The sequence below is a fragment of the Sturnira hondurensis genome, unplaced genomic scaffold (assembly GCF_014824575.4).
Source record: "Sturnira hondurensis isolate 20B ecotype Veracruz unplaced genomic scaffold, ASM1482457v3 Scaffold0003693, whole genome shotgun sequence".
Lineage (NCBI taxonomy): Eukaryota > Metazoa > Chordata > Mammalia > Chiroptera > Phyllostomidae > Sturnira > Sturnira hondurensis.
The window spans coordinates 7,363,020-7,389,189 of record NW_028076324.1 but is presented as its reverse complement, the minus strand read 5'-3'; the positions used below and the strand labels follow the sequence as shown (position 1 = coordinate 7,389,189).

At 58.3% G+C, this 26,170-nt stretch overlaps 3 protein-coding genes across 9 annotated transcripts; all 3 read left to right on the top strand.

Annotated features, from left to right (window-relative positions):
- Window positions 1-216: 216 nt before the first annotated feature.
- MIDN (midnolin) lies at window positions 217-10,030 on the top strand. 4 transcript variants are annotated; one of them, XM_037042360.1, is made up of 9 exons: window positions 217-347; window positions 1,569-2,221; window positions 3,259-3,346; window positions 3,550-3,612; window positions 5,563-5,691; window positions 5,776-6,090; window positions 6,308-6,452; window positions 6,672-6,932; window positions 8,013-10,030. In XM_037042360.1, exons 2-9 carry the CDS (start codon window positions 1,989-1,991, stop codon window positions 8,288-8,290), a joined length of 1,512 nt encoding a protein of 503 aa, XP_036898255.1. In that variant the 5' UTR covers window positions 217-347; window positions 1,569-1,988; the 3' UTR covers window positions 8,291-10,030. The 4 variants fall into 4 exon arrangements, with proteins under 4 accessions (XP_036898255.1, XP_036898254.1, XP_036898257.1 ...); XM_037042359.1 differs by having other exon boundaries at window positions 220-347; window positions 6,305-6,452; XM_037042362.1 differs by lacking the exon at window positions 5,563-5,691 and having other exon boundaries at window positions 221-347.
- Window positions 10,031-18,739: 8,709 nt separating this feature from the next.
- CIRBP (cold inducible RNA binding protein) lies at window positions 18,740-22,464 on the top strand. Of its 3 annotated transcripts, none has more exons than XM_037042351.1 (7): window positions 18,740-18,870; window positions 18,957-19,063; window positions 19,158-19,299; window positions 19,397-19,475; window positions 19,589-19,659; window positions 22,004-22,135; window positions 22,310-22,464. In XM_037042351.1, the coding sequence occupies exons 1-6, from the start codon at window positions 18,768-18,770 to the stop codon at window positions 22,006-22,008; spliced, it is 507 nt and encodes a 168-aa protein (XP_036898246.1). In that variant the 5' UTR covers window positions 18,740-18,767; the 3' UTR covers window positions 22,009-22,135; window positions 22,310-22,464. The 3 variants fall into 3 exon arrangements, with proteins under 3 accessions (XP_036898246.1, XP_036898244.1, XP_036898243.1); XM_037042349.1 differs by having other exon boundaries at window positions 20,035-22,135; window positions 22,310-22,456; XM_037042348.1 differs by lacking the exons at window positions 22,004-22,135; window positions 22,310-22,464 and having other exon boundaries at window positions 19,589-19,791.
- Window positions 22,465-23,405: 941 nt separating this feature from the next.
- FAM174C (family with sequence similarity 174 member C) lies at window positions 23,406-26,072 on the top strand. 2 transcript variants are annotated; one of them, XM_037042347.1, is made up of 3 exons: window positions 23,409-23,744; window positions 24,816-24,932; window positions 25,687-26,072. In XM_037042347.1, coding segments are annotated over exons 1-3 (399 nt in total). In that variant the 5' UTR covers window positions 23,409-23,463; the 3' UTR covers window positions 25,688-26,072. The 2 variants fall into 2 exon arrangements, with proteins under 2 accessions (XP_036898241.1, XP_036898242.1); XM_037042346.1 differs by lacking the exon at window positions 25,687-26,072 and having other exon boundaries at window positions 23,406-23,744; window positions 24,816-24,936.
- Window positions 26,073-26,170: the final 98 nt, after the last annotated feature.

Sequence of the window (26,170 nt, the reverse complement as noted above, 5' to 3'; positions counted from 1 at the left end):
CAGGGAACTCGACTGTGCACCCCGAAACCCAGTTCCCGAGGCTTGAGCAGGGGTGCGTCCCGGGTTCAGCGGCATTCAGGGAGTACAGTCATTTGCGAGGCCAGTGGCCCAGGCCGGGCGGCGCCCCAGGGCCCATGCCCGCTGGGAGGGGCGGGGGATAGCCTGCGTCACCACCAGCCCGTTTCCCCTCACCCCCGCCCCCTGCCCGCCCAAACTCCACCCCAGGGAAGGCGGCGCGGATAAAGGTTCGGGCCGGCTGCTCTGCCCCAGACCTACCCTGGCACCGCGCAGTTGATCTTTACTTGGGTACATTCAGGATTGTTGTGACCTCCGGCTGGCCGTGCTTGGTGAGTTTTGGGCGGGATCTCCTGGGCCAAAGAGGGCTTCCCCACTTTAGGCTCTTAAGGGTGTCTCACTTTTCTTTGTTCTTGGGGCAGGCAGAATTCGGAATATCTCCAGTTCTGGGAAGCAGCCCCGGGACTTGGAATGGGAGGAGCTAGGCACCGCCAGCACCCCGGTGGAGGGACCTCAGCCCCCGCCCCGCCCCCTCACCCTAGGCAACTCCCCCTCCCCAGAGTGACCTTGAGCTATTTGCTGCTCTAGCCTGTATGGTCCCGCTGTATGGTCCCAGTTTCCCGCTTCCCCCCCCGCTGTATGGTCCCAGTTTCCTGATTTAGAGGCTTCACACTCATAGCAAGGCTCTCCCCAAGCCCACAGTCGGTTCGCTTTCACTCCTGTCCGGGGCAGCCTCTCGCCCCTTCCCCAGGACTCCCGGCAGCATTCCCGGACCAGGCCGGCAGAGGGCACGCTAGCGCTGCTGACTCACCCCAGCCCCGAGCAGAGCGGTGCGCGCGGGCGCAACAGGGACGCCGCGTCACGTCATTGCTCGGGCGGGTGCGACTTGAGAAGCGGGCTTGGCCCGCGAGACTGGGGTGGGACGTGAGGTGGCACCGGCGCGGGAAGGTTGCTCCCGACACCGGCTACGTCACCGGTATGCAGACTTCGCCCTCAGCCCCACTCCTCCTGGAGACTTCGTGCCCCAAAGTCGAGCGCACCCGCGAGCCGCCGAAAGGGGCCCAGCCATGAGGCGCGGGGATTGCCTGGCTTCCGCCCGCAGTAGCTTCCCGGATTGACGCGGGGAGAGGCCACGCGACATCCTGCCCCTTCTGGAGCGGGGACAATGCCCGCCTTCACGCCGCACTACTCCCGGCCGGGGTCTCGCGCCTTACCGGGCTGTTCGCCCTTTGTTGTGGGCAGCAGGCCTTATGAATGGCCCCCAGCGCGGGCGGGGGCGTGGGGGCCGGCTTCTGCAGCGCCAGCTCCGCCCCCGCCGCATTCCCCTTGGCCACTGGGACAGGGGCGGGGCCAGAGGCGGGCGCGGCGGCCACGTGGGGCAGCGCCGCGGTTACTCCCATTGGCTGGACAGCACGGCCTACTAAGCGTTCGCCGCGCGCCGATTGGCCGGCTCGGGGCCGGCGGAGTAAGTAGTGAATGGGAGGGGGCGGAGACCCCGCCCCTTGGAACATTGCTACATTATAACTTTTTTTTCTTGTTACTTTCACCCCCAGATCCTCGGAGCGGCGGCGGCGGCTGCGATTGTTGCTAAGGGAGGTGACGCGCCGGGAAGCGCGGCCCGAGCGGCAGACGGACCTAAGTGCCGGCCTGGGGCGCCGATTCCTTTGGGACTCTCCCCCCGCGACCGCGGTGTCTTGGTCGCCGCCTGCTGCCCTTGAAAGAAGCCGAAAGTGCCGTCCCCACCCCCGGAAGGCGCCCCAACGAGCCGACGCGACCCCTGAGCGCCACTGGGATTCTTGATTCGCCATTTGCTCCTGGGACCTTCTCGAAGGGAACACACGCTGCCTTTCATCCCTAGTGCCCCCCCCCTAGGACCCTGGTTCGGGGAGCCCCTGCCCTGCCCTGCCCTGCCCGGAGGCGCGGCGAGGATTGGCGGCGCCCCGCGGACCCCAGCCCCCTAGCGCGGGCAGGGGATGGAGCCGCAGCCCGGCGGTGCTCGGAGCTGCCGGCGCGGGGGCCCCGGCGGTGCCTGCGAGTTAGGCCCGGTGGCGGATGTGGCGTCCATGAGCCTGGCCATCCACAGCACGACGGGCACCCGCTACGAGTTGTCTGTGTCCCCCGACGAGACGGTGGAGGGGCTGCGAAAGAGGCTGTCCCAGCGGCTCAAAGTACCCAAGGAGCGCCTGGCGCTGCTCCACAAAGACACGTAAGTACCGCGCGCCGCCCCGGCCCCAGTGCACCCCTGGTCTGCTGCCCCCTTTGGCCCCGGCCCCTGGACGGGAACAAAGAGCTCGCAGCTCGGGGAAGGAAGGGGGCGGCCAAACGCGGTGGGTGGGGGTGGCGCGCTCTCGGGCGCCCTCTGCTCGGCCTTGCTTGTTTCAGCCCCCTCCCCTGTCCGGGGTCGCTGCACAAAGGCGGCTTCGAGAGTGCCCCAGCTGGGCTTAGGTGACCCCCCTTACAGGACGGCAGGAGCCCCCGGGGTGGTGCGGTGCTCCTGGCTGCGGGGGTGGGGTGCGCTGCCGTCGCTTCCCCAACCTTCGTCTTCTGCCGGTTTACGTATCTGCTCTGAGGCCCCCTCTGCGGCTAGCTGTCTCTTCCCACTTGCCTCTCTCTGCCCCCCTTTGTTCTCGCCACCCAGCACTCCCCTCAGCCTCCCCCTCCCCCATGGTATTTAAATCGCCTCCAGGCTGGGGAGCCCTCCTCCCGCGGGCCTCCAGGGACACGCTGTGTCCATCCCCAGCGGAGGGGCCCCGGTGGGGGAGGGGCGGGAGGGGGAGGGTCTCCTTTGTCTGAACGGCGGCAGCCTGCGCCAGGGAGGGAGGGAGGAGGGGGAGCCCGGCCGGGCAAAGCCCCTAAAGGCTAAGCCCTGTGGCCCCACAAAGACGAGCCCAGGGTCCCAGTGGGTAAATTATAGGCAGGGCTGGCCCTGGGGTGACTGGGAAGGTGTCACAGGGCACAATGGGGCACGGGTAATGAAAACTGACTTGCTGAGATGTAAAGGTGCCACAGTCCACAGATGGTGTTCCTTGAGAGAAGGGGTCTGAATCAATAGCATGGGAGCCCAGGGCCAGAACCTCGCCCTATGTTCAGTTCCCTGGGTCTAGGGGCCAGTGAGAGATGGGGTGGAAAAACTATGGTCTCACCTCAGTAAGCACAGACCTCTCCCTCAGCCGCTGCTTCCGTGTCCCTGCCTGGTCTGTGCTGTAGCCTCACCCTCTTCCTTCCTCCCCCCACCCCCACCAGCCGGCTCAGTTCGGGGAAGCTGCAGGAGTTCGGCGTGGGGGATGGCAGCAAGCTGACTCTCGTGCCCACCGTGGAGGCGGGCCTCATGGTAAATGGCTGAGGAGGCCCCAACTTGGGTGGGCAGCCCCCTTTCATGCCAGCATGGTCCCCATCATACAAGTCTGGGCTCCCTTGCCCTCCAAGGCAGCCACCCCCTTCCAACCTCCCCACCTAGCAGTTCCCTCCCAGCCCAGGTGCCCAGCCCAGGATGCATACTCAGGGTCTCCTCTTCTCCCCTCCCTCTCTTTGCAGTCTCAGGCCTCAAGGCCAGAACAGTCTGTGATGCAGGCCCTGGAGAGCTTGACCGAGACCCAGGTGAGATATGCGCCGCCCCTCCTAGCCCACTGGGTAGCAGGCCCAGTGCCAAGCCCCTCTGGAGAGCCTGAGGTTGTTTGTACTCCCAGGAAGCCTGTGGGGAGGGGACTTTTGCTGCCCCACCTTCTTGACATCTTGGCCTGGTCACCCAGCTTCCTCTTCCCCCTCCCTGCACTCACCACCTGACCTTGAGGGCCTTCTCTCCCACGGTCCCTGCCATAGAGGGAGGGGGTCAAGCTTTCACAAGCCTCCCTTTGGGGTGACCTTGGCCCAGTCTCCCACCCCTGGGGCCTATGTCCCTGAGCACCCCCTTCCAGGGCCACTGGTTTCCCCGGAGCGACCTTTATAAAATTTAAGCTGGGTGGGGGGGAGGGAGGGGCTGGCCTGAGTGACACTCCTGCCTTCCATGACCCTTTTGTGAGGGGTGGATAGTCACTCCTCCCCCTCCTCTTTCTGGCCTTTGTTCTCTGCCCCAAAAGGGGGAGGGGTGGGGGGGCAACTAGGCACCCAGCTAGGCCAACACAGGATGTTAGGAAAATATTTAGTAACCAGCCTAGAGGGAGATGAGGAGGGAGGCCTGGGCTGGCACACACCCAGATTCCCGGTTTTGTTGCAGCCTTTTTCCCCCCCTCCTTTTCTCATTTTTCTGGCGGCAGGGCCTCCTCCCAGGAGGGTGACACAGGCCTCAGCTATCCGCCTGCTGCCAGGGTGGGGGAAGCAGGCTGCTGCCCTCCCCTAGAGGGGGTGGGCAGGTTCTAGGCCTCCCTGTCTGGGCTGGCCAGCCGCAGGAAACCTGCTCAGCCGCTTCCCTTCCTCCTGCCTGAGGCCCTCGCCCCCTCCCCGACAAGTAGCATCCTGCCCTCACCAGCAGGCTAGTGTGGAAGACAAGGGGGGCCAGGAACTGGGTGGTCTGCCATCAGGACTGGTGGTGGGGTAGGGGAAGAACAGGGGTCCTGGCAGCCCCAAGGGGACTCTTAATTTCCTGGGGCAGATGTGAACTGAGCTCCCTTCTCCTGGGGGAAGGGGAAATGTGGTTGCCAAGGGGGCCCTGTGTGTTTGGTTCACATCCGCCCTGGGGTGCCTGCGTCAGGAGGGAGATGGGGGGGCACTGGGTGGATCAACTGGACTCCCAGGGCTGCTCCCTGCCTGGCACCACCACATCATGCCTGCCCATTCCTCCTCCCAAGGGAGGAAGTTGTGGGAGGGAATGGAAGGTGCTCCCCAGCTGCTCTTCCTGCAAAGGGCATTTCTGGGGATAGGGAGGGTCATGCAGACTGGGCTGGGGGCTGGGGGCTTCGCACTGCTTGCCTCCCTCGCCTCCTCCCTGAGGCCACCAAGCACAGAAGGTTACACCAGCCGCTGCCAGGGGAGAGCTGGGAGGCGGCTGTTCTGAGTCATCCAGCCTGTGTCACTTCTCAGAAGCCTCCCCCCCAACCTCTAGTCCGGCCCCTGGGGAGAGTTCTGTGCTGGCCAGGCCCCAGTGCAGCTGGGGGGTCAGAGGCACCCCACACCCTCTGAGAAAGGGGGCCCCAATTGGAGGGTTTGTGTTTGTGTGGGCCGAGTTTAGGCCCTGGGGGACCCTGGCTCTAGGGAACTAGTCAGGGCCCCTCCCACAGCAGTGACGCCTCTCAGCCTCTGCCCCGCCCAGGACAGATAAATATTTATCTTGAGAAAGCAAAGGTTAGGATGAAGAATTTGTCCAGCAATTCCACCCACTCATTGCCCACCCCCGTGGTTTAACTGGAAGGGGGCCCAAGATAGGTCCCTGTGCCATAAACCTAGGCAGAGAGGATTCCAGGGTTCGAGGGAGGGGAAAATGTACAAGGTGAAGGTTAGGGCAGTGACCTCCAGCTAGGCCCCGCCCCCTCCCACCTCACTTTCCCCTTAAAAGAACCAAGTTGGCCAGGGAGGGCCAGGCCCTGCTGTCTGACCTGCCTCTGTCCCCCACAGCCCCCAGCGGCGCCCGGGCCGGGCCGGGCTGGCGGAGGCGGCTTCCGGAAATACCGATTCATTTTATTTAAGCATCCGTGGCACCGACAGGGACCCCAGAGCCCAGAGAGGGGCGGCGAGAGGCCCCAGGTCACACAGCATGGGGGGCTGGGCTGGGACGGGCCGGGGATGCCTAGGGCTGGTACCTTGGGGTTGATGGGTCATTTCTTGCAGGTCAGTGACTTCTTGTCGGGCCGCTCGCCACTGACCCTGGCTCTTCGAGTGGGTGACCACATGATGTTCGTCCAGCTTCAGCTTGCAGCCCAGCATGCCCCACTACAACACCGGCATGTGCTGGCTGCTGCAGCTGCTGCAGCTGCTGCCACCCGTGGGGACCCCAGCATGACTACCCCCATGTCCTCTCCCTGCCGGCCACTGTCCAGTGCTGCCCGCGTTCCCCCAGTGCCCACCAGCCCTGCGCCTGCATCCCCCTCACCTGTGACAGCCGGCTCCTTCCGTTCCCACTCGGCCCCCACCACCTGCCCCGAGGTAAGTCTGGGAAGGGCTTATCTTGTGAACCCAAGGCTGGGCTTTGCTGGAACATGGTGTTGGGGGTGAGGGGCTGGCACAGGGACTTAGAGCCCCTACTGCATTCCTTATTTCAAAGTCTGTCCCTGGACCCTGGGCTGGTAGGTAATTCCTAGACCCTGAACACCAAGGTCTGTGCTTATACCCTAAGTTCATGTGCCCCCTCCCACATCAGCAGATGGACTGTTCCCCTGCTACCAGCACCCGGGCCAGCCCCACATCCACCCCTGGGGGCAGCCCCACCTCCCGTTCCCGAAAACCTGGTGCCATTATCGAGAGCTTCGTGAACCACGCCCCGGGGGTCTTCTCAGGGACCTTCTCTGGTAGGTGTCAGTGGCTTCCACTTGTTTCCCAGTTGTCATGTGCACGCACATACACGGTGGGTGGGACACTCTCACAGTTCTATGTACACTTGTAATCTCCATGTACACTCATGACCCTACAGCAGGCTTTGTGTCCTCATGCATTGGGGGGATCCTCATGTCACTCTGGCCCCAGGGTCCTACCTCCTGGGCACTCACCAACGAACTTGCGCCCGTTAGGCACGCTGCACCCCAACTGCCAGGATAGCAGTGGGCGGCCACGACGGGACATTGGAACCATTCTGCAGATCCTCAATGACCTCCTGAGTGCCACAAGGCACTACCAGGGAATGCCCCCGTCACTGACCCAACTGCGATGCCACGCCCAATGTGCACCAGTCTCACCCGCCGCAGACCTCACCCCCAAAACTACCTCCTGTGAGAAGCTGGCAGCCACATCCCCGGCCTCCCTGAGCCAGGCCCGCCTGGGCAAGCCCACGGGTGAGTGTCCAGGGTGCCCTACCCATCCTCACTACTCAACGCCCTTCTGTGTGAGGCTCAGAGCAGCTGGCCCACCTCAGGCTGGGGAGTGACCAGCTGCCACTCAGCCTGCTTTGGGAGAGCCCAGAGAGAAGGGATCGTGTGTTGGGGGCACAAAGTGTCCTTGTTCTTTCCGAAGGGGGTTTGTTCTCACTTCCTCCTCACACCACTCGGGCGCCTTCTCCAGATGGCAAGTGGACCCTTTGTGAATGGCCTAGTCAGGCTAAGGAGGGAACCCAGCCTCCCCTCCCACACAACAACCCTTGTCTCCCAACCTGTTTTTACCCTGTAAATCTGCATTCGTGCTGACCAGTGATGCCACTGTGTCTGGTGGGCTCCCCAACCCAGGCCATGAAGGGGAAACCAAGGCACAAACCTGAGTTCTTCTCAGTCACAGAAGCAGCTGGAAGGGCTCAATATGCATTTAATTCATGTAATGAATGCTTCCTGAGTGCCTGTCTTAGACATGGCCCTGCCTTCACTAGGTTCGAAGCTAGTGTACTGGGCCCTGGATCAAGTTTTAGAGAGAGGGGAAGGGAGGGAAAGAAACATCAGTGTGAGAAACATTGATTGGCTGCCTGTCCTACGTGCCTTGACTGCTTCCCTACTGGGACTAATCCCACAACCCAGGCACGTGCCCTGACTGGGAATCAAACCAGTGACCTTTTGCTTTGTGGGAGAGTGCCCATTCAACTGAGCCACACTGGTCAGGGCATTTTTTTAAATTGTTATAAAGAAAGAAGGGGAGAGAAAAATACAGATTGTTGTTCCACTTATTTATGCACTCATTGATTGATTCTTATGTATCCTGACTGGGGATCAAACCCATATTCTTGGCATATGGGATAACACACTAACCAACTGAGCTACCCAGCCACAGCTGCAACAAGTTTTAATGAACCCACAGATCCCAGAGATCTACTGGAGAGTGAGTGGAGCGAGTGTCCAGGAGGCTTGGGCTGTGCCTAATGCTGGGTTGGAGGGGCATTTGCTGGGGGTCCGGTTTCTCCCAGGGGGTCACGGTCACTGCCTCTTTTACAGGGGACCGGCTGCGGCAGACAGAGAACCGAGCCACCCGCTGCAAGGTGGAGCGCCTGCAGCTGCTGCTCCAGCAGAAACGGCTCCGCAGAAAGGCCCGGAGGGATGCCCGTGGCCCTTACCACTGGCCACCCAGCCGCAAGGCTGGCCGCAGTGACAGCAGCAGTGGAGGCAGCAGTGGCAGCCCCAGTGAGGCCGCTGGCTTGGGCCTTGACTTCGAGGAATCAGTCTGGAAGCCAGAAGTCAACCCTGATATCAAGTCAGAGTTCGTGGTTGCCTAGGAATCTTGTCCCACGCCCCTCCCCAGGGTGGCTGAGAGTATTGCCCAGCTCAGGAGGGCGGGCAGTGGGCACTGCAGGAGGCCCCTCCCTCCCTGGCCAGCATCCTTCTCTTTTATTTTTTGTTTGTTTGTGGGTTTTTTTTTTTTAATTTCATTCCTCACCACGATTTTCCAAACCCTGCATTGCCATGGGTTCCTGCCTTCTCGGTTCAGCTCACACCTCCCCACCTTCTCATCATTTCCTCTGTTGCCCTGCCTCAGCCACACAGGGTCCTTCCCTGCCCATCTTCCCAAGCTCCACATATGTAGCAGTCTTTCCAGATCAGAGCAGAGATGAGAAAGCTGCCCCAGCCCTTCCACTGGCTCTGCAGCCCCCCACCCTCTTCAGGTTTAAGTCAAAAATGTAGATGCCTCATATGCACTTTACAGACAGGAGGGGGGCACAGAGAAGAGAACCCCCACTGCCAATTCTGGCCTTCCCCCAGCCAGCAGGGCCCCGCAGGGCTCCAAACACCTCATAGGACCTGCAGCTACACCAACGAGTGGCTGTCTATTCCCCGTCTGTACTTTTTTCTCTTGGTTTCTTTTTTCCGGAAAACAAAAGCTGTTTCAGGGGAGAGGCTGGCCAAAGCCTACCTTGGGTTTGGGTGATGATGCGCTACCCTTTCCCTAGCAGGAAAGAGAGGAACAGGAACAGACCTGTTGCCAGCCTTTGCCGGCCACGCACTGTGCTATATCCTCTGATGCTACTCTCCAGCCCCCCCCCCCGCCCCACCCCATTTTTCTTTCTGAGCTCGGGGTATTTATAGACTGTTAATTTTCTGACTGAGCCAATAGTAGTTGGGAATCCCTTGAAAAATCAGGAGAGAAATGGCTGTGGGGCCAGGGAGATGCCCTCAGCCCAACCTGAGAGAGCTGGGCCTGTGGACTGTCTGGGGGTGGCCCTCCTGCAGCCTGGAGGGGAGGGGGTGCTGAGCTGTGAATCGCATGGTTAGGGGCTACACTGTGTAGCATTAACCCCCTGGGGGGGGTTGCTGCTGGTCTAATTTGGAACCTCCCCATTCATGCCCATTCCCCAGGGGTCTTTGGCCCCTATAGCAGAGGGACAGATCCCCTCCCCATTGGGGCCATTTCAATGGGGGTGTTTATTTTTCATTCACTTTTTTACTGATAAATGGAGATGTCTGGGCCTTCCCCCTCCCCCACCTGTGTGTCCTATAGAATACCCCACCCCTTGCCTGTCTCCCTCCCTTTGTCCTACCTGTAGATGAACCCCAGGTCTTCAACCCTCCTCATTATGTGTTTCAAGTTAATGGTTTCAGATGTGAACATCATGTGTTAACTGTAGCTCTGTAAATTTTTTTTGTGGGGGGGGGCGGGCAGGGAGGGGTCAGAGGGTTAGGGGTCAAGGATTTTTTTTTTCAACAGGGGAAAAGGGCGGGTTTGTTTTTGAAGAACTGTCCTGGATATTTAAATGTGTGTTCTCTTGTTTTTGTTTTTGTTTTTTTATCAATTTTTAAGTAATGTCTGTGTTCCCAGGGTCTAAGGGTAGAGGCCCCAGGCAGGAACAGGCCCTGCCCAGCCCCCAACCCTCCCCATGGCCCCCTGAAGAAAGCATTACCCGCCCTGGGGGTGGGGGTCAGGCTGTGAGGTGTGCCTGCACCTTTCATGAGTTTCCTGTATGAAAAAAAAGCCTACACAAACACAGTGATTTCAAGTAATAAAGAGAAAATGACACAAGTAAAAGACTGTCTGCTCCCCTGGGGTGGGGGGTGGGTATTACATGCCTGGGGATGGCATGGGGGGTTATGTGGTGGTATGCTGGGGTCCTCTACTATCTGAGTTTGAAGGGTGTCCCAGTGTAAAAAGAGGAAGGGTTGCATCCCTTAACATTCGAGGCGCCCTCCATGGCTTGGGGTGAGGGCAGGCAGGAAGCTACCCCTGCAAAGGAGGGAGGGGCAGGCCACCTCAGGCACCCAAGACCGGAAGTCCTGTAGGGCGTGGGCCCAGACTGGGGTCTTCTGGTTTCCCTGCTCTGGTTGGCCCCTGAGTCGAGCCCCCTCCTCTCCCAGAATACCACCAAGGCTCCCTCCTTGTCTCAGACCTCCGGAGGACCCAGTCTTCTAAATTCCCAGGGCCCAGGACTGGTGTGCTAGGCAACCTGGCCCTGGGTGGACTCCTTGGCCTTGCATTCCAGCACTCCCCAGCTCTGACCTTCATGCATCCAACCTCCAGGCTGTGCCCTACCCAGGCACTACCTTCTCAAGCACCCCTGCCCTGCTGGGCCTGGGAACTTAGCTGGCATCTACAACCTCCACAGCCGGGGGTCCCACCTTCAATCACTTTGGGGCTGGGTGAGGGGATAATCATAGAGCTTAGCTATTTTACATGGATTTCCTCACTTAACAAGCACTGCCACCTAGGAGACATAATTACATTCCCACTTATGGAGGCCTAGAGAGAAGCATCATTTACTTGCCCTGGGGACAATTGGTGTTTCTGAAATTAGTGACTACTACTTCTGGCCAGTTTGTGATGACCCAAGCTCCTGCCATCCAAAGCACCAGCTCCAGGGACCCTAAAAGGAAGGGAAAGTTTCCTTCCCAGGAGTGTCATTGGAAGCATTTTGTGGAGGCCTTTCTGCCTTTCTTCCATTGCCCAGTTACCCCAAAATCAACAGGAAAAAGGTATCAGGATGCCCAGGTCAGGCGGATCCCTTCAGACCTCAATGTCAACGGGGTAAACGTCCCTGCAGGTGGTGGAAGCGTGGGTGGGACAAGTCAGGTGGAACTTCCGCCTATGCAGTCCGGTTCCGGGGGTGACTGAGCTCTGTGACCCAGGTGACCTCCTTAGAGCTAGGTGGGGGATGCGGAGGGAGGTGGTCGATTGAGGAATCCGCTGAATCACGGGGCTGTGTCTGCACCATGCAGGGCGGGGAGCACTTCTCTTTTCTTGCAGCTCTGGAACCTACTCCTCAGGGCGCAGCTCCGGGTGCGAGAGTCACGGCCCAGCCCGAGTGTCCTAGGAGCACCCCACCCTTCGTGGGGGCTTAGGGTCACAGCTCACACACCTTCAGGAGGTGGGGTGGGGTTGCCAGCCAAGGGTGTACAGTGGCCGGAGGGACAGCGGGTCAGACCAGGAAGGACTGGGAGGCACAGAAAGGTAAACTGATGGCCAGAGAGGGCAGGGACAGCAAGGGTCCGGATCGGCCCTGCACCGCCCCCTCTCTCATTGAGGAAAAAGATGAATGGGAAGAGGCGGTCCCCGGAAACCCTCGGGGATGGAAACGTGGTTTCCAGGGCAACATGCCGCGAAACGTGTCTGACGTCACCAAGAAAAGGGCGCCCCTGCCCACCTCCTACAGTGCGTTTGAAGCCCAGGCCCCGCCCACTTGGGGACGCCTCATTGGTTGTTTCCCCATTGGCTCTTCTGTACAAACCAATAGTGGTGCGTGGTTGCCTCCCTGAAGAGGTACTGCTTGGTGACCGGGCTAAGTGCGCAAGCGCGAAGCGGAGGCGTTAGGCACCCCACCCCTGCCTCTAGCGGCAGTTTTGACAGTGGCAGATAGGCCTGGACGGAAGAGGGGGCGTATCCGGGGGCTCAGCACGCGGCTACCCCCTACCCGTACCCGCGCCATCGCGTGCACCCTTCCACGCCCAGGTATTGCTTTCTGCCCCCTCTCCCACGACACCGTGTGCGAGATCCCGAGCTGGGGGAGTACTGCAGTCCCCACGCTGTGGGAGCGTTGGGGACCGAACGGGAGGAAGGCAAGTTGAGTTGGGCTGAGGCTGCGGAAGGATTTGGAGTTTGCCAAATAGAGGAACAGGGGGCCTCCCCCCAGGTGGAGGGCACGGCGTACACAAAAACTAGGAGGCGTAAAAGCAAGGGCATTTTGGGAGCAGCCGGGAGATCTGGATGCGGGAGAAACAAAAGGCCAAGGACCCGAAAGGGTTTCTCCAAGTCTGTGGTTTGGGGAATGAGATGGCAACCAAGGAGGAGCTGGCGGAGGGAACAGAAACCAGGACGTAGAGGACGAACGTGGCTGGACGCTGGGCCTGGGCTTGGGGGAGAGGCCAGAGAAGTGCAGAGAAGGAACAGATGAGGTATTGTTTGAAGGGGCCTCCTGTTCTCAGCGAGGTGATAGGCATGGGAGCTTCAGGTAGCTGGGATATCGGAGAAAGGTGCCTTTTAAGAGCCCCTAGTACCTGGCCAGCCTCTAGGCAGAGATTGTTGAGCACCCCAGAGGGAGAGATTAGGGCAGCAGGAAGTCCATGTCGCTGCCTGGCTGTGGTTCAGATTGGGCTGTGACCAGGAGTTACACAGAGAAGGCAGAGGTCTGCGTGAACAGAGTAGTCTGCCAGCTGGGGAGGATGTGAGCCAAACCATTGGTCCCAGGCAGAGAGCTCAAGACTGAGATGAGGGTCCGGTGGGGGATGGTGGTGTGGAATGGCGTGGCCACCAAGGTGTGGAGCCTGATTCCAGGTGGTGGCTCACAGGTGGACAGTGCTCCTGGGGTGAAGAGGCTGCTGTGGGTGGGCAGGAAGTCATTGGGGTCATGGCTTTCTGCTTGGGGCAAGAGCCCTCCGGGGGTGGTTAAATGGGTCACTGGGGCTAGCTGAATGATGTTGAAATGCCAAAGGCTGAAGTCAGCCAGGGGGTCGCTTGGGGAGGACATTAGGGTGGAGCCATCTGATGAGATGGAGTGAGTGGTGTGCCACCAGGGCCAGCTGCACCCACAGCACTGGGAGAGTGCCTGGGGCACAGCTACCCTCCCCACCACGGGGCCTGGTGGAACCTGCCCTCCTTTCCAGGCTCATTGGGAATGGGAGTTACCAAGCCAAGAGCACTGGGGCCCAACCCAGGAGTCTTGACTCCAATCCCACCCACGGCTGCCCAACCCTGGGAGGACAGAGGATCAGCAGCCTCTGGTGTCACTGAGGGCAGATGAGCAGCCTGCCTGTGGGTGGGGGCAGGGCCCCTGAGGCCCTGCTTCCTGACTGCTGTACCCTACCTGTGTCCTTGTTCTGCTGCCTTCATGTCTGCCCCTGGTCTCCATCCGTCTCTGCCTTCCTCTCCTCCCTCTGCCCGCTTCTCCTCCTCTGTCTTTGTCCCCTCTCTTTCTTTTTGCCCTACTTAGTCTCTTGGCCTGTCCTGTTCCTGTATGGGTCTCCCTCTATTTTCATCTGGTCTCTGTCCCAGCAGCCCCTCCACTACTTCTGCCCCGCTCTGGGGGCCCCTTCTTTTATTACCCTAGGCGCATTCTGGCCTCCACCCATGCTCACTACCCGTCCCTGGAGCCAGCTGCTCCACCTGAGTTGGGTGCCCAGAACCAAGGAAGTGGGCTTGGGCCAAGGTTACAGGTTGGGTAGCAGGCCGAGGTGGGGAGTACACCCCCTAACCCTTCTGGAATCTGGGTGGGGCCACCCCACAGGGTGGCAGGGGAAGGCAGCCCCTCACAGGCTGACCCCAACTGCACTGTACCCCCCTCCCCACTCCCCAGATGCTCTCCACAGGCCTCCAGGAGAAGCAACACCACCTCAGACTCCCTCGCAGGGCCCCTTACAGCCTCAGACAGACCAATGTGCCTTCTTACTGGACATTTACATGAGGCACCCTCCTGCATAGTCCAGTGGCTCCATGTTCTGCAACACAGCAACCCTAATACACAACACTCTGCACACACCCCAAACCAGCCCCAACCCATACTTTGGTTCTGCCACATCCTCAATCAACTGCGTGACCCTCAAATCAAACCGCACCTCCACTCTCAGCCTGGGCCAAGATCTCCTATAAGAAAACTGCAAAGTTGGAAGTTACACCCAGCATTGGACACTCAGGTCCTGGAAGACTTGCTCACCCAATGCAGCACCCTCCCCAGACACGCCCAGCACTCAGCCACAGGCTCGCCCACACAGGCCCACTGGAGCCCAGCCAGGTGATTCTGGTGGGGACAGGTGCAAGGGGGTGTGGGCACATGTGTGGGCTGCTTGCCCCACAGCTCTTCCCTGAGTCCCTGCAGCTGCCCAGGGAGGGAGCACTCTTCATTTGTGTACTCCAGTGTTGCCATGGATATGCCACAAGCCCCTTGTGCCTGTGGAGAGCCTGTGTGTGGAAGACACTTGTGTGTGGGGCCAAGGTCAAGTGTACAGGGCATATGTAGGGATTAGCTCCTCCTGATCCATGCTTTATGCCTGAATGCATGTTTGGTGTGTGCTTGCCAGTCACTGCATTTACCACCCTGTCTGTGCCTCAGTTTTCCTCAGTAGAAGGGGCCACCATCATGAAGTGGGGAAAGAGCAAACGTGTATGATGGGAGAGGCAGGCTTGTAGGTCCCACAGGCCTTCTGCCCAAGTGCAGGTTTGAGCAAATGCACAAGGTCTGTGTCTCCTTGTGTCCCCCAGGATCCCACTTTGCAGCCCATCATGTGTGCATGTAGTTTGTGGGGACTGGGGTCACTACCTGGCCTTTATACTCCTGGGATGGGAACCTGAGGGGGCACAAACAAGCCAGTCTCCATGTTCTAGACTGGGTCATTGGTATCTGCCAGTTGTCCCCCTGCCCTTCGAATCCTCCTCCATGTGGAGACCTCCTCTTAGAGACCAGAGAAACTAAGCTCAGGGCAGCTAAATCTCCTGTGCTCACAGTTGGCAACCAGCTGGGGCCTCCTAGGATCAGAAGCCCCCACCTCCTCCTGCAGGTGGAAACTAGGTTAGGGTCAGTTTCAAACCTCCTGGTTGTGGCCTCCTGTGTCCCTCCTCTGCCCCAAGAGGCTCTGGCCACTGCTGATGCACAGCATGGGTGCCCACCCCAGGAGCATGAGTCATGCCACCAGCCATGGACACATATGCTTTGTGAGACCAGTCTATCCAAGTCACGCACACCCAGCCCTGTCCCCAGCTGCTCCCACATCCACATCCTGAATGCACAACCCCCTGCGATTTTCCATGTGGAGTGCCCTGCAAAGTATGTTTCCATGTGCGCTCACACACACCTCCATGCCAGTTTTCTCACACAGATGAGTTCCATGCACTCACTGCCATACCTGTGTGCACACTTACATAGTCCCATTTTCATGTCCACACAAGTAAGTGTCCCCAGAAATCCTTGTTTCCCTCTCTGCACCCATGAATAGACTGCCCACGGGCACACATGTGCACCACACCTGGCAACTCGAACACACATTCAGTCTCTGTTTCCCCAACCCTGGCTCTGGACCCCGGTGTGGGCCAGGATCCTCGTGCTTCCTCGCCCTGGCTCGACAGGCACCGGATGCACCTTCCAGCCCTCGCCTGGCAGGCCAGAAGGGTGTGGTAATTAGACGGCCCCCAGGTCTCCCACATACAATCGTCTCATCCCAGCCACTACCGTCCACGTCTGAGGTCCTCATTAGTGTCTCCTGCCTGGTCATTACTCTTGTGTCAGGGTAGAACCTGGCATCCGGCGGGCGAGGCCCAGCTGAGAGGATGGAGGGGGTGGTACGGAGCGAGGTGGCCACACCCTCCGTCTCCATGGCGATGCCAATGCGGGGAGGGGCGGGGCGTCCAGCCTTGGTTGCGGCGGAGACCGCTGTGGGGGTTTAGGAGGGGGGCGCCTCCTCCTTGGCGGCCCTTTGGGGAGGGGCGATTTCTGAATGCGCCGACCGGGTCCTCCCGGCCTAATCCCCAGTCCCCGCCAAGGAGGCGGCGAGTACCGCGCGTTCCGGGCCGCAAATAGCAGCCTCGCCCCCGTCTGCGGCTATTTTGAGCCTCCTCCTCCCCGGCTACCCACCCCTGCAGCGCTCGGGCTGAGGCGTGGGGCGAGACGAAGACCCCCTCCCACGCTGGGACTCGTGGCGGGCCTGACAGAACGCGGGTCAGGGTGACAGCTAGGCCGCAGCGCCCCCTACTGTCCTTGGGGTGAACGTGACACAGCGGCTGTGGCAGAGATGAAAGTGGTCCCAGCCCCCTGAGAGCACCCCATGGGAGACACACGGTTTTGGTTAACTCCGAGTCATAGGGACACACATACTCGTGTTACCACAGAAACAGACATGGAGACATTTTACATACTTGTGACGCAAGTACACAATTCCTACACGATGCCTGGTGCAGGTGCACCCAGGGACAGGTATCCACAGTTATCAGTTGATGGGAACCCAGGACACTGCAGTCCATAGCAGCAATGGGATCATAGTAAACGTTTAATAAATTTGTGCTGGTGAAATGGACGGACAAATGAACAAGGCATTTTGCAAAACCTCTGAAGACTTTCTAGTGCAGGCATGTAGCTTGAATCTTTGGTCTGGCAGGCAGGGATCTGCACTAACTTTCTTTACCCATGGAAGGGTCTAGGGCCACAGGAGACAGCATGAGCAGAGACTTGGGCAGGAGGCAGGTGTTGGCTACAGCAAGGGACTCCCCAAGGGTTGAGGATTCCTGCAAAGATCATTCTCCTGATAGCAGAGATGTTGGGGACGCCTTGAAAAGACAGGAAAACGACAAAAGGGGAGGATTAGAATGGCGCCGGCCCCCTGTGGGTGCAGAGTGGGTTCTGGGTGCACTGGGGCAGGGGTGACGGAGCAACTAGTGGAGGGTAAGCCAGGGTTGAGCCCAGTGAAGACTGGAGGATTGGGCCCTAGTGGCGGGCTTGAAAGGCCGGTGGAATCAGTCTGCGGCTAGAGCTGAGATGCACAAGTGGTTGGCTAGGTGAGTGTTGGGGTGTGGGCTGGTGCAGGTCGGATTTGCAGGCAAACTGAACTGAGTGAAGTGGGTTCCCCAAAGTTGGGAAGTATGGAGAATTTGAATTGTGGTGAATATTGGGGTCCACGTAAATGAGCTTGTCTCAGTGTCCGGGTTTGGGTGGGCTTTGCAGTCAGTCTCGTGAAGTGGCGATTCGGAGCTTTGGACTCCTGGGAGTGATGGACAAATATAGTTATATGAACAAGTATACAGGACTGTTGTCGGGGTTCAAATGTTGTTGAAGTATCAAAACTGGGCGTAGTATCTATGGGAACCTGGGTGAGGTGGAAATGTAGGCAATTGTTGGAGCAAAGCAAAGGTCACAGTTCCACCAGGCTCCAGCCTCTGGCAACAGCGGAGGCCTTTGTTCCAGGTGGGAGGTGGGTACGCGGAAGTGGGTCAGCCCCGCCCCTGTCCCACCCCCTCTCGGGGGCTGGGCACTGAGGACCTGCGCGTTCCCGCCAGTTACAGCGCCCGGCGCCGGAGCGCGGAAAAGGCGTGGCCTATACAAGCCCGGCCTACATTATGAATATAAGGCGTGGCCAATGATCGCCTAGCCTGAGATTGGCCAAGGCGACATCTGGGGGCGGAGCCCAGTGGCGGCGTACATAAGAGCGGCCCCCGGTGGGGGCCCCCCCTCACTTGCGCGTTAGGAGGCTCTGATCGTTTTGTGGTGTCGTCTTCCTGCCAGCGTCAGGGACCTGCCCTACTCTGTGGTGAGGGCCCTGGCGGCACTGGCTCCAAGGGCCCCGGGCGGCGGGCGGCCTGGGGCCGGCCGGAGGAAGCAGGGCGGCGGCGGTACGCCCCTGAGTAGGGGTAGTGCCGGGGCGGGCTCAGGGTGGAGTCTGCCCCACCGGCGATGTGGGGCGGCGGTAGACCCGGCCGAGCCGCAGCCGGGGGGCGTCCCCTCGGTGGCCTAGGCTTGCCGAAAGTGGGGCGCCGCTGCCGCAAAATGGCGGCCGTGAGCGCGAGGCTGCGCCCCGCGAAATGGCGGGAGCGCCGAGTGCCCGGATGCCAGGTCTCAGGGCCCGTGCAGGACGCATGCGCAAGGTGTGGGCGGGCTTGGGGTGGGGCCACTTGGCGGATCTCTGCTACTCCCTCTGCTTCCTCGGTTTCTCGTTGAATTTGCACGAGGTGAACGAAGACCCCGGGTCTCAGTCCCAAGTTGGGTTTCCAGTTGCACGTTTCCAGGCCTGAGTTTCCGGAACCATATGGCAGGGGTTCTTCCAGCCCAGAAAGGGTCGGTCCAAATCAGCACCGGCCCCACATACCCACTGCACGTCGGAACCCCACCCCATCACCCTACGAAGGCCTGGTTTCTGGCCACCCCACCTCACAGGCCAATGACTTTGCTATTTCCACCCCAATGGTTCTGTTAAGTAGTTCGGTGCCTGTGTGCGAAAGGAAGAACCGAGATGATAAAGGAAGCACTTGCCTGCCTTAAGTGTCCAGTCCTAAATATCTCTTAAAGGCATCATCTGGGGTCTACTGCCAGGATTGTACTGAGGAGTACAAAGAACCTGGCCCACTATCAGGGAGCCCTAGGTGGGGTCATGGGGCCCAGAGTAATGAAGGAATTAACAGCTTGTTTTGAATTAAGTTTTGGGTGTGGGCCTAGGATGGTAAGTAGCAGAAAGATAATTTTTTAGCGTGTTCTCAACAAGCATATATTACTTGTATATAAAGTAGAATAGGAGGGAGGGGTGAACAATGAAGCCTCTGGAGGACCTCAAGATTTCAACGGTTTGCCACAGGCCACCATGGCATCAGATGAAGGCAAGCTTTTTGTTGGAGGGCTGAGTTTTGACACCAACGAGCAGTCGCTGGAGCAGGTCTTCTCAAAATATGGACAAATTTCTGAAGGTGAGGCTGGTCCTGGCCTGGTGGCAGCTGAGCAAAACTTCTTTTGGGGATGTTGGGTGCCAACTGCAGACCTCTCCCCTGCACAGTGGTGGTCGTGAAAGACAGGGAGACCCAGCGGTCACGGGGCTTTGGGTTTGTCACCTTTGAGAACATTGACGACGCCAAGGACGCCATGATGGCCATGAATGGGAAGGTGAGGGGCAACTGCTTTGGGGATGTAGAGGGTTCTGGTTTACAGGGCTCGGAGGTACAGAAGCTGACCTGAGCCAGTCTCTTGGTCTCCACAGTCTGTAGATGGGCGACAGATTCGAGTTGACCAGGCTGGCAAGTCATCTGACAACCGATCCCGAGGGTACCGAGGTGGCTCTGCTGGGGGCCGAGGAGGCTTCTTCCGTGGGGGTCGAGGCCGGGGACGTGGGTTCTCTAGAGGTGAGTGCCACTTTGACGCCTGAGGCCCTTGAGGTCATGATGGGAGCACTGCTGCAAGGAGCTGGCACTCACTTGTCCTCCCTATTCTTGTCTGTAGGAGGAGGGGACCGAGGCTATGGGGGGAGCCGGTTTGAGTCCAGGAGTGGGGGCTATGGGGGCTCCAGAGACTACAGCAGGTGAGGTTGTGGTTCTGCCTGAGTGTGTGGCAGGCTTCTGTTGGGATGCTGGCACAGGGTCAGGGTGGGTAGACTAAGATACCCTCCAGCGCCCACATATTTCCTTCCTACAGCCGGAGTCAGGGTGGTGGCTATGGTGACCGGAGCTCAGGAGGGTCCTATAGAGACAGCTACGACAGTTATGGTAAGTCACATTCTGAGGGCCTGTGGTGGGAGCTGAGCAAGCTTTGGCACCCTCTGTGAGCAACACTCAGACCTTGTCACTGTGCTTGCCCATAAGGGACGAGATTGCCCTCTCAGATCTCCATGCCAGCAGCCATTTCTACCACAAAACATAAAAGCTAGACCAGACCAAGAAAGAAAGGGAGACGAGGGGCCCGCTGAGCAGGCAGCATAAGTGCATGTGTGGCCACCCAGCCCCGCTGCCCTCAGCTGTGGGGGGGGTTGGTTGCTCCCGAGGCCACAGAGCCAAGCCCTTCAGGTCTGAACCCGGGAGTGGAATGCTGCCTCTTGTTGCGTGCTTCAGTGCTTTTACACTGTACCTGCTTCTTGTTCTCAGCTACACACAACGAGTAAAAATCCTTCCTGCTCAAGATCGTCCTTCCAATGGCTGTATATTTAAAGATTTTGGGAGCTTCGCTGAATCGTTAATGTGTAGTGAACACACCTCCTGTACCCACTTTTGTAGTCTTACCAGTTCTAATCTTGTCAAACACAACCTGACTGCTTCTCACCCCCTAGATGGTTTATTAGACTTTATTTTTAAGGAAGTGCTGTCAGTTTTTAAGGGTTTTAAAAACGTTTTTGAAAAGCACTTCTGATTTAATTTTTTTTTTAAACCATGAGCCTTGAGCTTTTGAGAAAATCATTGGGGGTTGTGTGGGTTTTTTGGTTTTGGTTGTGTTGTCTTTTTTTATATTTTCCTTTTTAGTGGGGTTGGGTGAAGTTGGGCTCCCCCACCTTCGCCTGATTCAAGTCGCTGAGATTGGACAGACTCTGAGTCCGCTTTTTGTTGGAAGCTGAGCAGGCCGTAGCTTTTTTTCAATTCCATGTACTGTTCCTGAGTGTAGCATGGTGGGACGGGCCCCAGGTGGCAGCAGAGGTGCCTGGCTGTCTGGGCCCAGCCTGTACAGCCCATCTGCTGTGTATAGCTCACAGTAGACTCGAAGATGTCCCTGAGAGGTTCTTGAAAATATTTTATTTATATTGTCCTTTTTTTACTGGAAGACCATATGCATATCCTATTGATGTTGTATTTGAAGTGGTTAAGGGATTCTTGTACACAGTTTCTTTGGCTTTACGAAGCTGATTAAAAGACCGTCTGAAATGAACCTTGCTCTGACAATTTCCCTTTCATTGCTCAACATACTCCTGCTGCTAGCTCTTGGCACCCAGACCTCAGCAGAGAGGGCAATTTGAGAAGCAGACCTGCGAGCCCTGCCTGAGGCTTGCAGAGAGCTAGACCAGGAAGGCTGAGTAAACTGACACTGACAGGCCCCTTGTGACAGCTGACTGCCACTGGTTCTGGTTAGGTGAGCAGGTGGGTGACAAAACTGGGCAGGTTGGACCTCCAGGCAGCCCTGGCAGGCTTCTGGCGGTGGCAGCCGGAGGGCTCAATGGGGTGGGCAGCTCAGCAGGAACAGTAGACACATGGGCACTTGACGTTGACCACACTGCATAGCCTAGAAGCAGGCCAGAGAGCAGACTGTGGGCAGTGTCCCTGGGTGACCACAGACTGACTGCTTGTTAGCTAGCTCTGCTGTTGCTTTACAAGTTCTGAGAGTTCTCCGCTAGCCTATGGAAGCTGCAGCCCCTCGGAGGACAGAAGTGTTGTGCGCCCAACAGAAACCTCTGAGACGCAAGCTGCTCCCTTGGCTAGCTCATATGTGGAAATAGCCCTGTAATTCGAGGTAACTCCTTTTGCTCGTGTCCACATCCCTCTTGTCAAGAGCTCATTTGAAAGTAAAATTATGTGCCTGGGTAATGTTTCTTTGACTGTTTTTTGCTTTTCCATTTTCTTTTCTTTTTTAAAAAAAAATCAAGCTGGAACTAAAGTCAGATCCCAGCCATTAGCCCTTCCCCACCTGCAGCCAGGCAAGCAGGCCAGGCAGTTGCGCTTCACAAGTAGGTTCAATCTGTAAGCAGGATTGGAGAGCGCTGAGCATCCTGCCTTTTGGCTTTTTTGTTCGTCAATTGACAGTGTTTTCCAGACCTCCTTAAGTCACACTCCTAACTTACAGCTCTCTGATGTTTGTTGCCACCATGAGTTTTTTTCCCCCAGATCCCACACCGTTCTCTAAGCAGCTCCATCCCCAGTGGGTAGCTGGCTCTGCTTAGGGATGGAATGTGGCCTGGTCAAGGTTCAGGCTTGCCCTGGTCATGCCAGCCCATGATGGGGGCTCTGCCAGGATGGCCCGATGACTAGCTTGAGACCCTCCTAGGAGCTGTGGATGGTTTCGGGTGAGGTGGGGAGGGGCAGCTGTGAGCACATCCAAGTCCCTGGGGGTAACACTCCTTTGTTTTGGCAGGTTGAAGGGAAGCCAGTGCATCTCAGAAGGGTGGCCCAAGAGCAGTGATGACCTGGCATACTGTCCCAAGAGGGATTTCACCTGGGAGCAGGAGCCAAAGGCAAAGCCCCCTGCTCTTGCAGCCTGTCACCTGTAAGTTCTTTTCTGGGGGATGATACACAATCCTATGGCCCTGGTAGTGTCTGGTCTTCCCTGTGGGTTCTTTCTGGTTTCCTCTCCAACCCACAGCACCCTTTGGGGACACCTTTCTGTATTTCTCCTACTGGAGCCAGCTCTAGTTCTCCTTTTACTTCCTCATTTATCCAGCAGGTGCTTCACTGGCAAGGATGGAATGCAGGGCTTGAAGTCACTCCAGGAGGACGAGTGACTGGCAGCTTGCACCTGGCCAGTCCTCACCTGCAACGGTGTGGCAGGACATGGAAGTCAGATTTGAATAAAGGACTGGTGTGTCTACCTAGAAATCTGAGTCGTTTGGGGTGTGGCTGAGCAGGGGTGGTGGTGGTGGGGGGGGAGTACCTGAGTCTCAGGTGAAGGCTGGGTGGGAAGTGGGAGTGCCCTAGAGAAAAACAACTTTTGGCCTTGGTTCAGGGTACTAGCTGGACCCAAACCAGACCAGCTAGTCACTTCACTGTCTTCTTGGGTTCACCTGGGGACACACGCAGCCTGAGAGGAGAAGGTGGTGGCCTCTGGGTCTCCTCATCTTAGAAGAGGCTTCTGTCTCTCAGGGCCCTGGCGACGGTGTTGGCAGAGTGACCTTAGACATCATCTGTGTTACCCATAGGGCCAAGCTTTCTTCCTGAGCTGGTGGCTGAGAGCCCCTTGGGGTTGGGCCTGTCTGCTGAACTGAGGGAGGTGGGGAGGAAAGGATGGTGGCAGCTGACCCAAGGTTGGGTCAGTGCAGTGCAGTCAGGGTGCTCCCTACAGCCACCCAGGGCAGAATGCCCAGGCTAGGACAGGCAGGACTCTCCAGGAGGGCCTGTTCCTCTGCACAAGAGCCAGGGTGGGGACTAAAGCAGCAAGAGTTCTCAAGCCCATGGGGGAGAAGCTTCAAGGGTATTGTGCTGAGCTTTGTAGGACCATGTCCCTTGGACAGGTCTTTGACCCCACTATACAGTTGGGAACCTCCTTCCTGGGAAGGCACTAGATCCTGTGTGGCTTGTAGAGTGGGCTCCAGGCACCCTTTTCTGACTGGGAGTTCCTCGTGGCTGGGGCACTCAGGATGGGACCCAGGAGGAACAAGCTTCAGCCTCCAGGCTCAAGATGCAGGTTGTATGCACAGCTGGCTAGGTGCAAAGCGCTGAAGGAAAAGCCCAGGACGGCAGAGGTGAAGCGGGGTTAAGGGGCCGGTTATTTCCAAGTGTCAAGCTCCGCCCCCTGTGAGCTATTGGTTGATACCGCCCTGTGCCAGTGAAGGACAGGAGTTGGCGGGGGTGGGTCGGAGCCACTGCTTCCGCAGGGCGATGGGGCTGTGTGTGGTACCGCTGGTGTTGCTCCTGCCGATACTGCTGCTGTTGGCGCTATTCTGCGGAGTCCAGGAGGTCACTTGTCTGTCATCACGCTCCTCGCAGTCTACGCTCTCGCCACCACAGGCCATAGCAAACGGAAGCCAGCTGGCTGCGCCGCACAACAGTACGCATCCGCAGCTGCCGGGCTCGCTGGGCTCGCAGCTACTGCGCTCTTTGTACGTGCTTATTGGCTTCACCGGCCTGGCTACGCTCTACTTCCTCATCCGGGCCTTCAGGTACGTCAGGCGCACGCCACCGCCTCCCTCGCGAGCCCAACCAGTGTGCGCTTTGCCCTCCAGAGTGGGCGTGGATGGTGCGTGTCATCGTGTCATCATGTGGTCTGGGTGGGTTACATGGGTCACGTGAGGCCTTGGTACTTTCTAATGCGGGTGCGGGGGAGAGGGGGGGTGTTTCGGGGGCGGCAATCCAGGCTGGATCGGGGGAGAGGGGGGAGGGGCTTGTACTCGCTTTATGTTTTTTCTGCAGTCCCCTGTACCAGGCGACGCCCAGCAGCCCAACGTGGGTCTGTGGTCCCAGCATCTGCACCCTCCCTTTTAAGCCACCCAGCCCAGATAATGGAGAGGAGAGCCCACTGGGCAGGGCTGGATGGAACTGCTCTTTCCTTACCCGGAAATCAGTTTCTTGGTTCTTCCGGTGTTCTCTTTAGAGAGTTGAGGACTCCTTTTCCTCGACCATGGCCCACATGCCCTGCCAGGTTCTGGTTAGGTCTTTGGCTTCCCTGTTTCACTTCCTCTTCGGGGCTGAGCTCCAGAGTGCCTTTGTCACACAGAGCTGACCATGTTCAGACGCTTTAAAGAGGTCCTGTTTGTCCCCGACTGGCACTCCTGTGGGTGCACAGTGCTCTTGTTCCCTCTGAGTACTTAATCTTGCTGCATCTGCTACAGAAAGCCTCCATCCTCTCCGTGGTGGTGGTCAAGAGCGAGGGCTTGCGCCTGAGATGGACAGCCTTCAGTTTAGGTGTCCCTTGTATCCCTAACCGTACTCTGAGACCCCGTTTTCTCATCATTAGAGTGGGATAACAGCGCCCTCTTGAGAGGTCCTGCCAAGGAAGCATCCACCTCCCATTTATTGACAAAAGAGCTACTAATAATTACTATGAACGCTATGAAGCAAAAGAAACACAATTGGACAAGGAAGCTTCACAGCAAAACTTTAGGGATTGGGAGATGAAGTGGAGAGCAAAGACAATGGAGGCTCATGGGAGAAGGCAGGAAGCAGGATAGGGTGTGAGCCACCCCCAGAGGTGACTCAAGACAGCCACTGATTGTGCCTGGGACTGCTTCCAGGTTGAGGAAACCCCAGCGGAGGAGCTACGGCCTCCTTGCCAACAACGAGGACCCCACAGAGATGGCCTTCCTGGGCAGCGATGAGGAAACTGTCTTTGATACCAGGAATTGGAGATGGTAGTGAAGTCTTCCCCCTACCTCCAGAAGCTCTGGGTGGGTGGGTAGGTGGAGCAGGGTTGGAGAGTTGGGAAGACCACTGATTCTTGAGGTCATCACTTGTGACCAGGCTGTGCGGCTTTGGGTAAGACTTGTGCCCCACCCAGCCTCAGTTTCTCATTTCTTTCACATGGGAAGGGGCCCCAGTCAGTGCTCTGGGCCCAGCCCTGAAGACCAACATCGTCATCAGAGTTGGAGAATTAACTGCAGGGTGCTACAGAGGGGGTGGGTTGGGTGGTCTCTTCATGGCTCCAGCCCCAGGAAGAGCATAGACGGCAAAGGGAATGGCAGGAAGGAAGAAGGAGGGCAGGACTGAGGGCCCAGGGGCTGCTGGGCACAGAGCTGGGACTGAACCTGAGCATGGAGTAATGGCTGTTGAACCCAGCTTGTTGGGTACACAGGTGCTCAGATCAGGAGACCAGGGTACGGTTCTGGCTTTCCAAGCTTCCCAGGGGAGACATTGCTATAATGTGGTAGCCCCTCTGGTCTCCTCCCACCTTTGGCTGGGGAACCCCTTCCCCCTTTCCCCAACGTGCAAAATCAGGCAGGGCCTGGCAGGCTGGGGGAGGTGGACCCTGGTTGACCTGGGGGCAGCAGTAGGACAGGTGAGAAGGCTCCTGGGCACTTGGAGGGTGAACCTCAGGCACAGTGGAAGGGAGTGGATCAGGGTGGGCTCCTCGCTCCATACCTCTCACCCCTATCCTTCATCTTCCAGACATTCAGGTCGGGGAGGCAGTGTTCCCAGCAGCCTTGGGGAAAGGACAAGAGACAGGGCCTCACTCCCAATGCCTACACACCTGGCAGTTCTGCTGGCCTGAGAGCTCGAGTGGGACCTGCCCAGCCAACCTGAAGCCACCTTGGCCCTCCACTGCCACCGTACCACCCAGGATGCCAGGTGCGAACCAGAGGGGCCTCTGGCTGCCCCATCCAGGATTCTGAAACCCTATGACTGGACTTTGACTTGTGCCCTTGACCCTACCCCATGGGGACACAGCTGAGGCCTGGCAGGCAGGTGGGCTTATGGTCCTGTCTGGGAGTGCCTTGCCACTGGGCTGAGAACAATAAAGGCAGCAGTAGCTCTGTAGCTGTCACCCAACTCCATATTGGGCCAGACCTGGCATCCTGGCTCAAAAGCAGGGTGAATAGCAGAACAGAGCTTGGTTCAGGCCTGGCTTTTCTTACCTGTGACCATGCTGAGT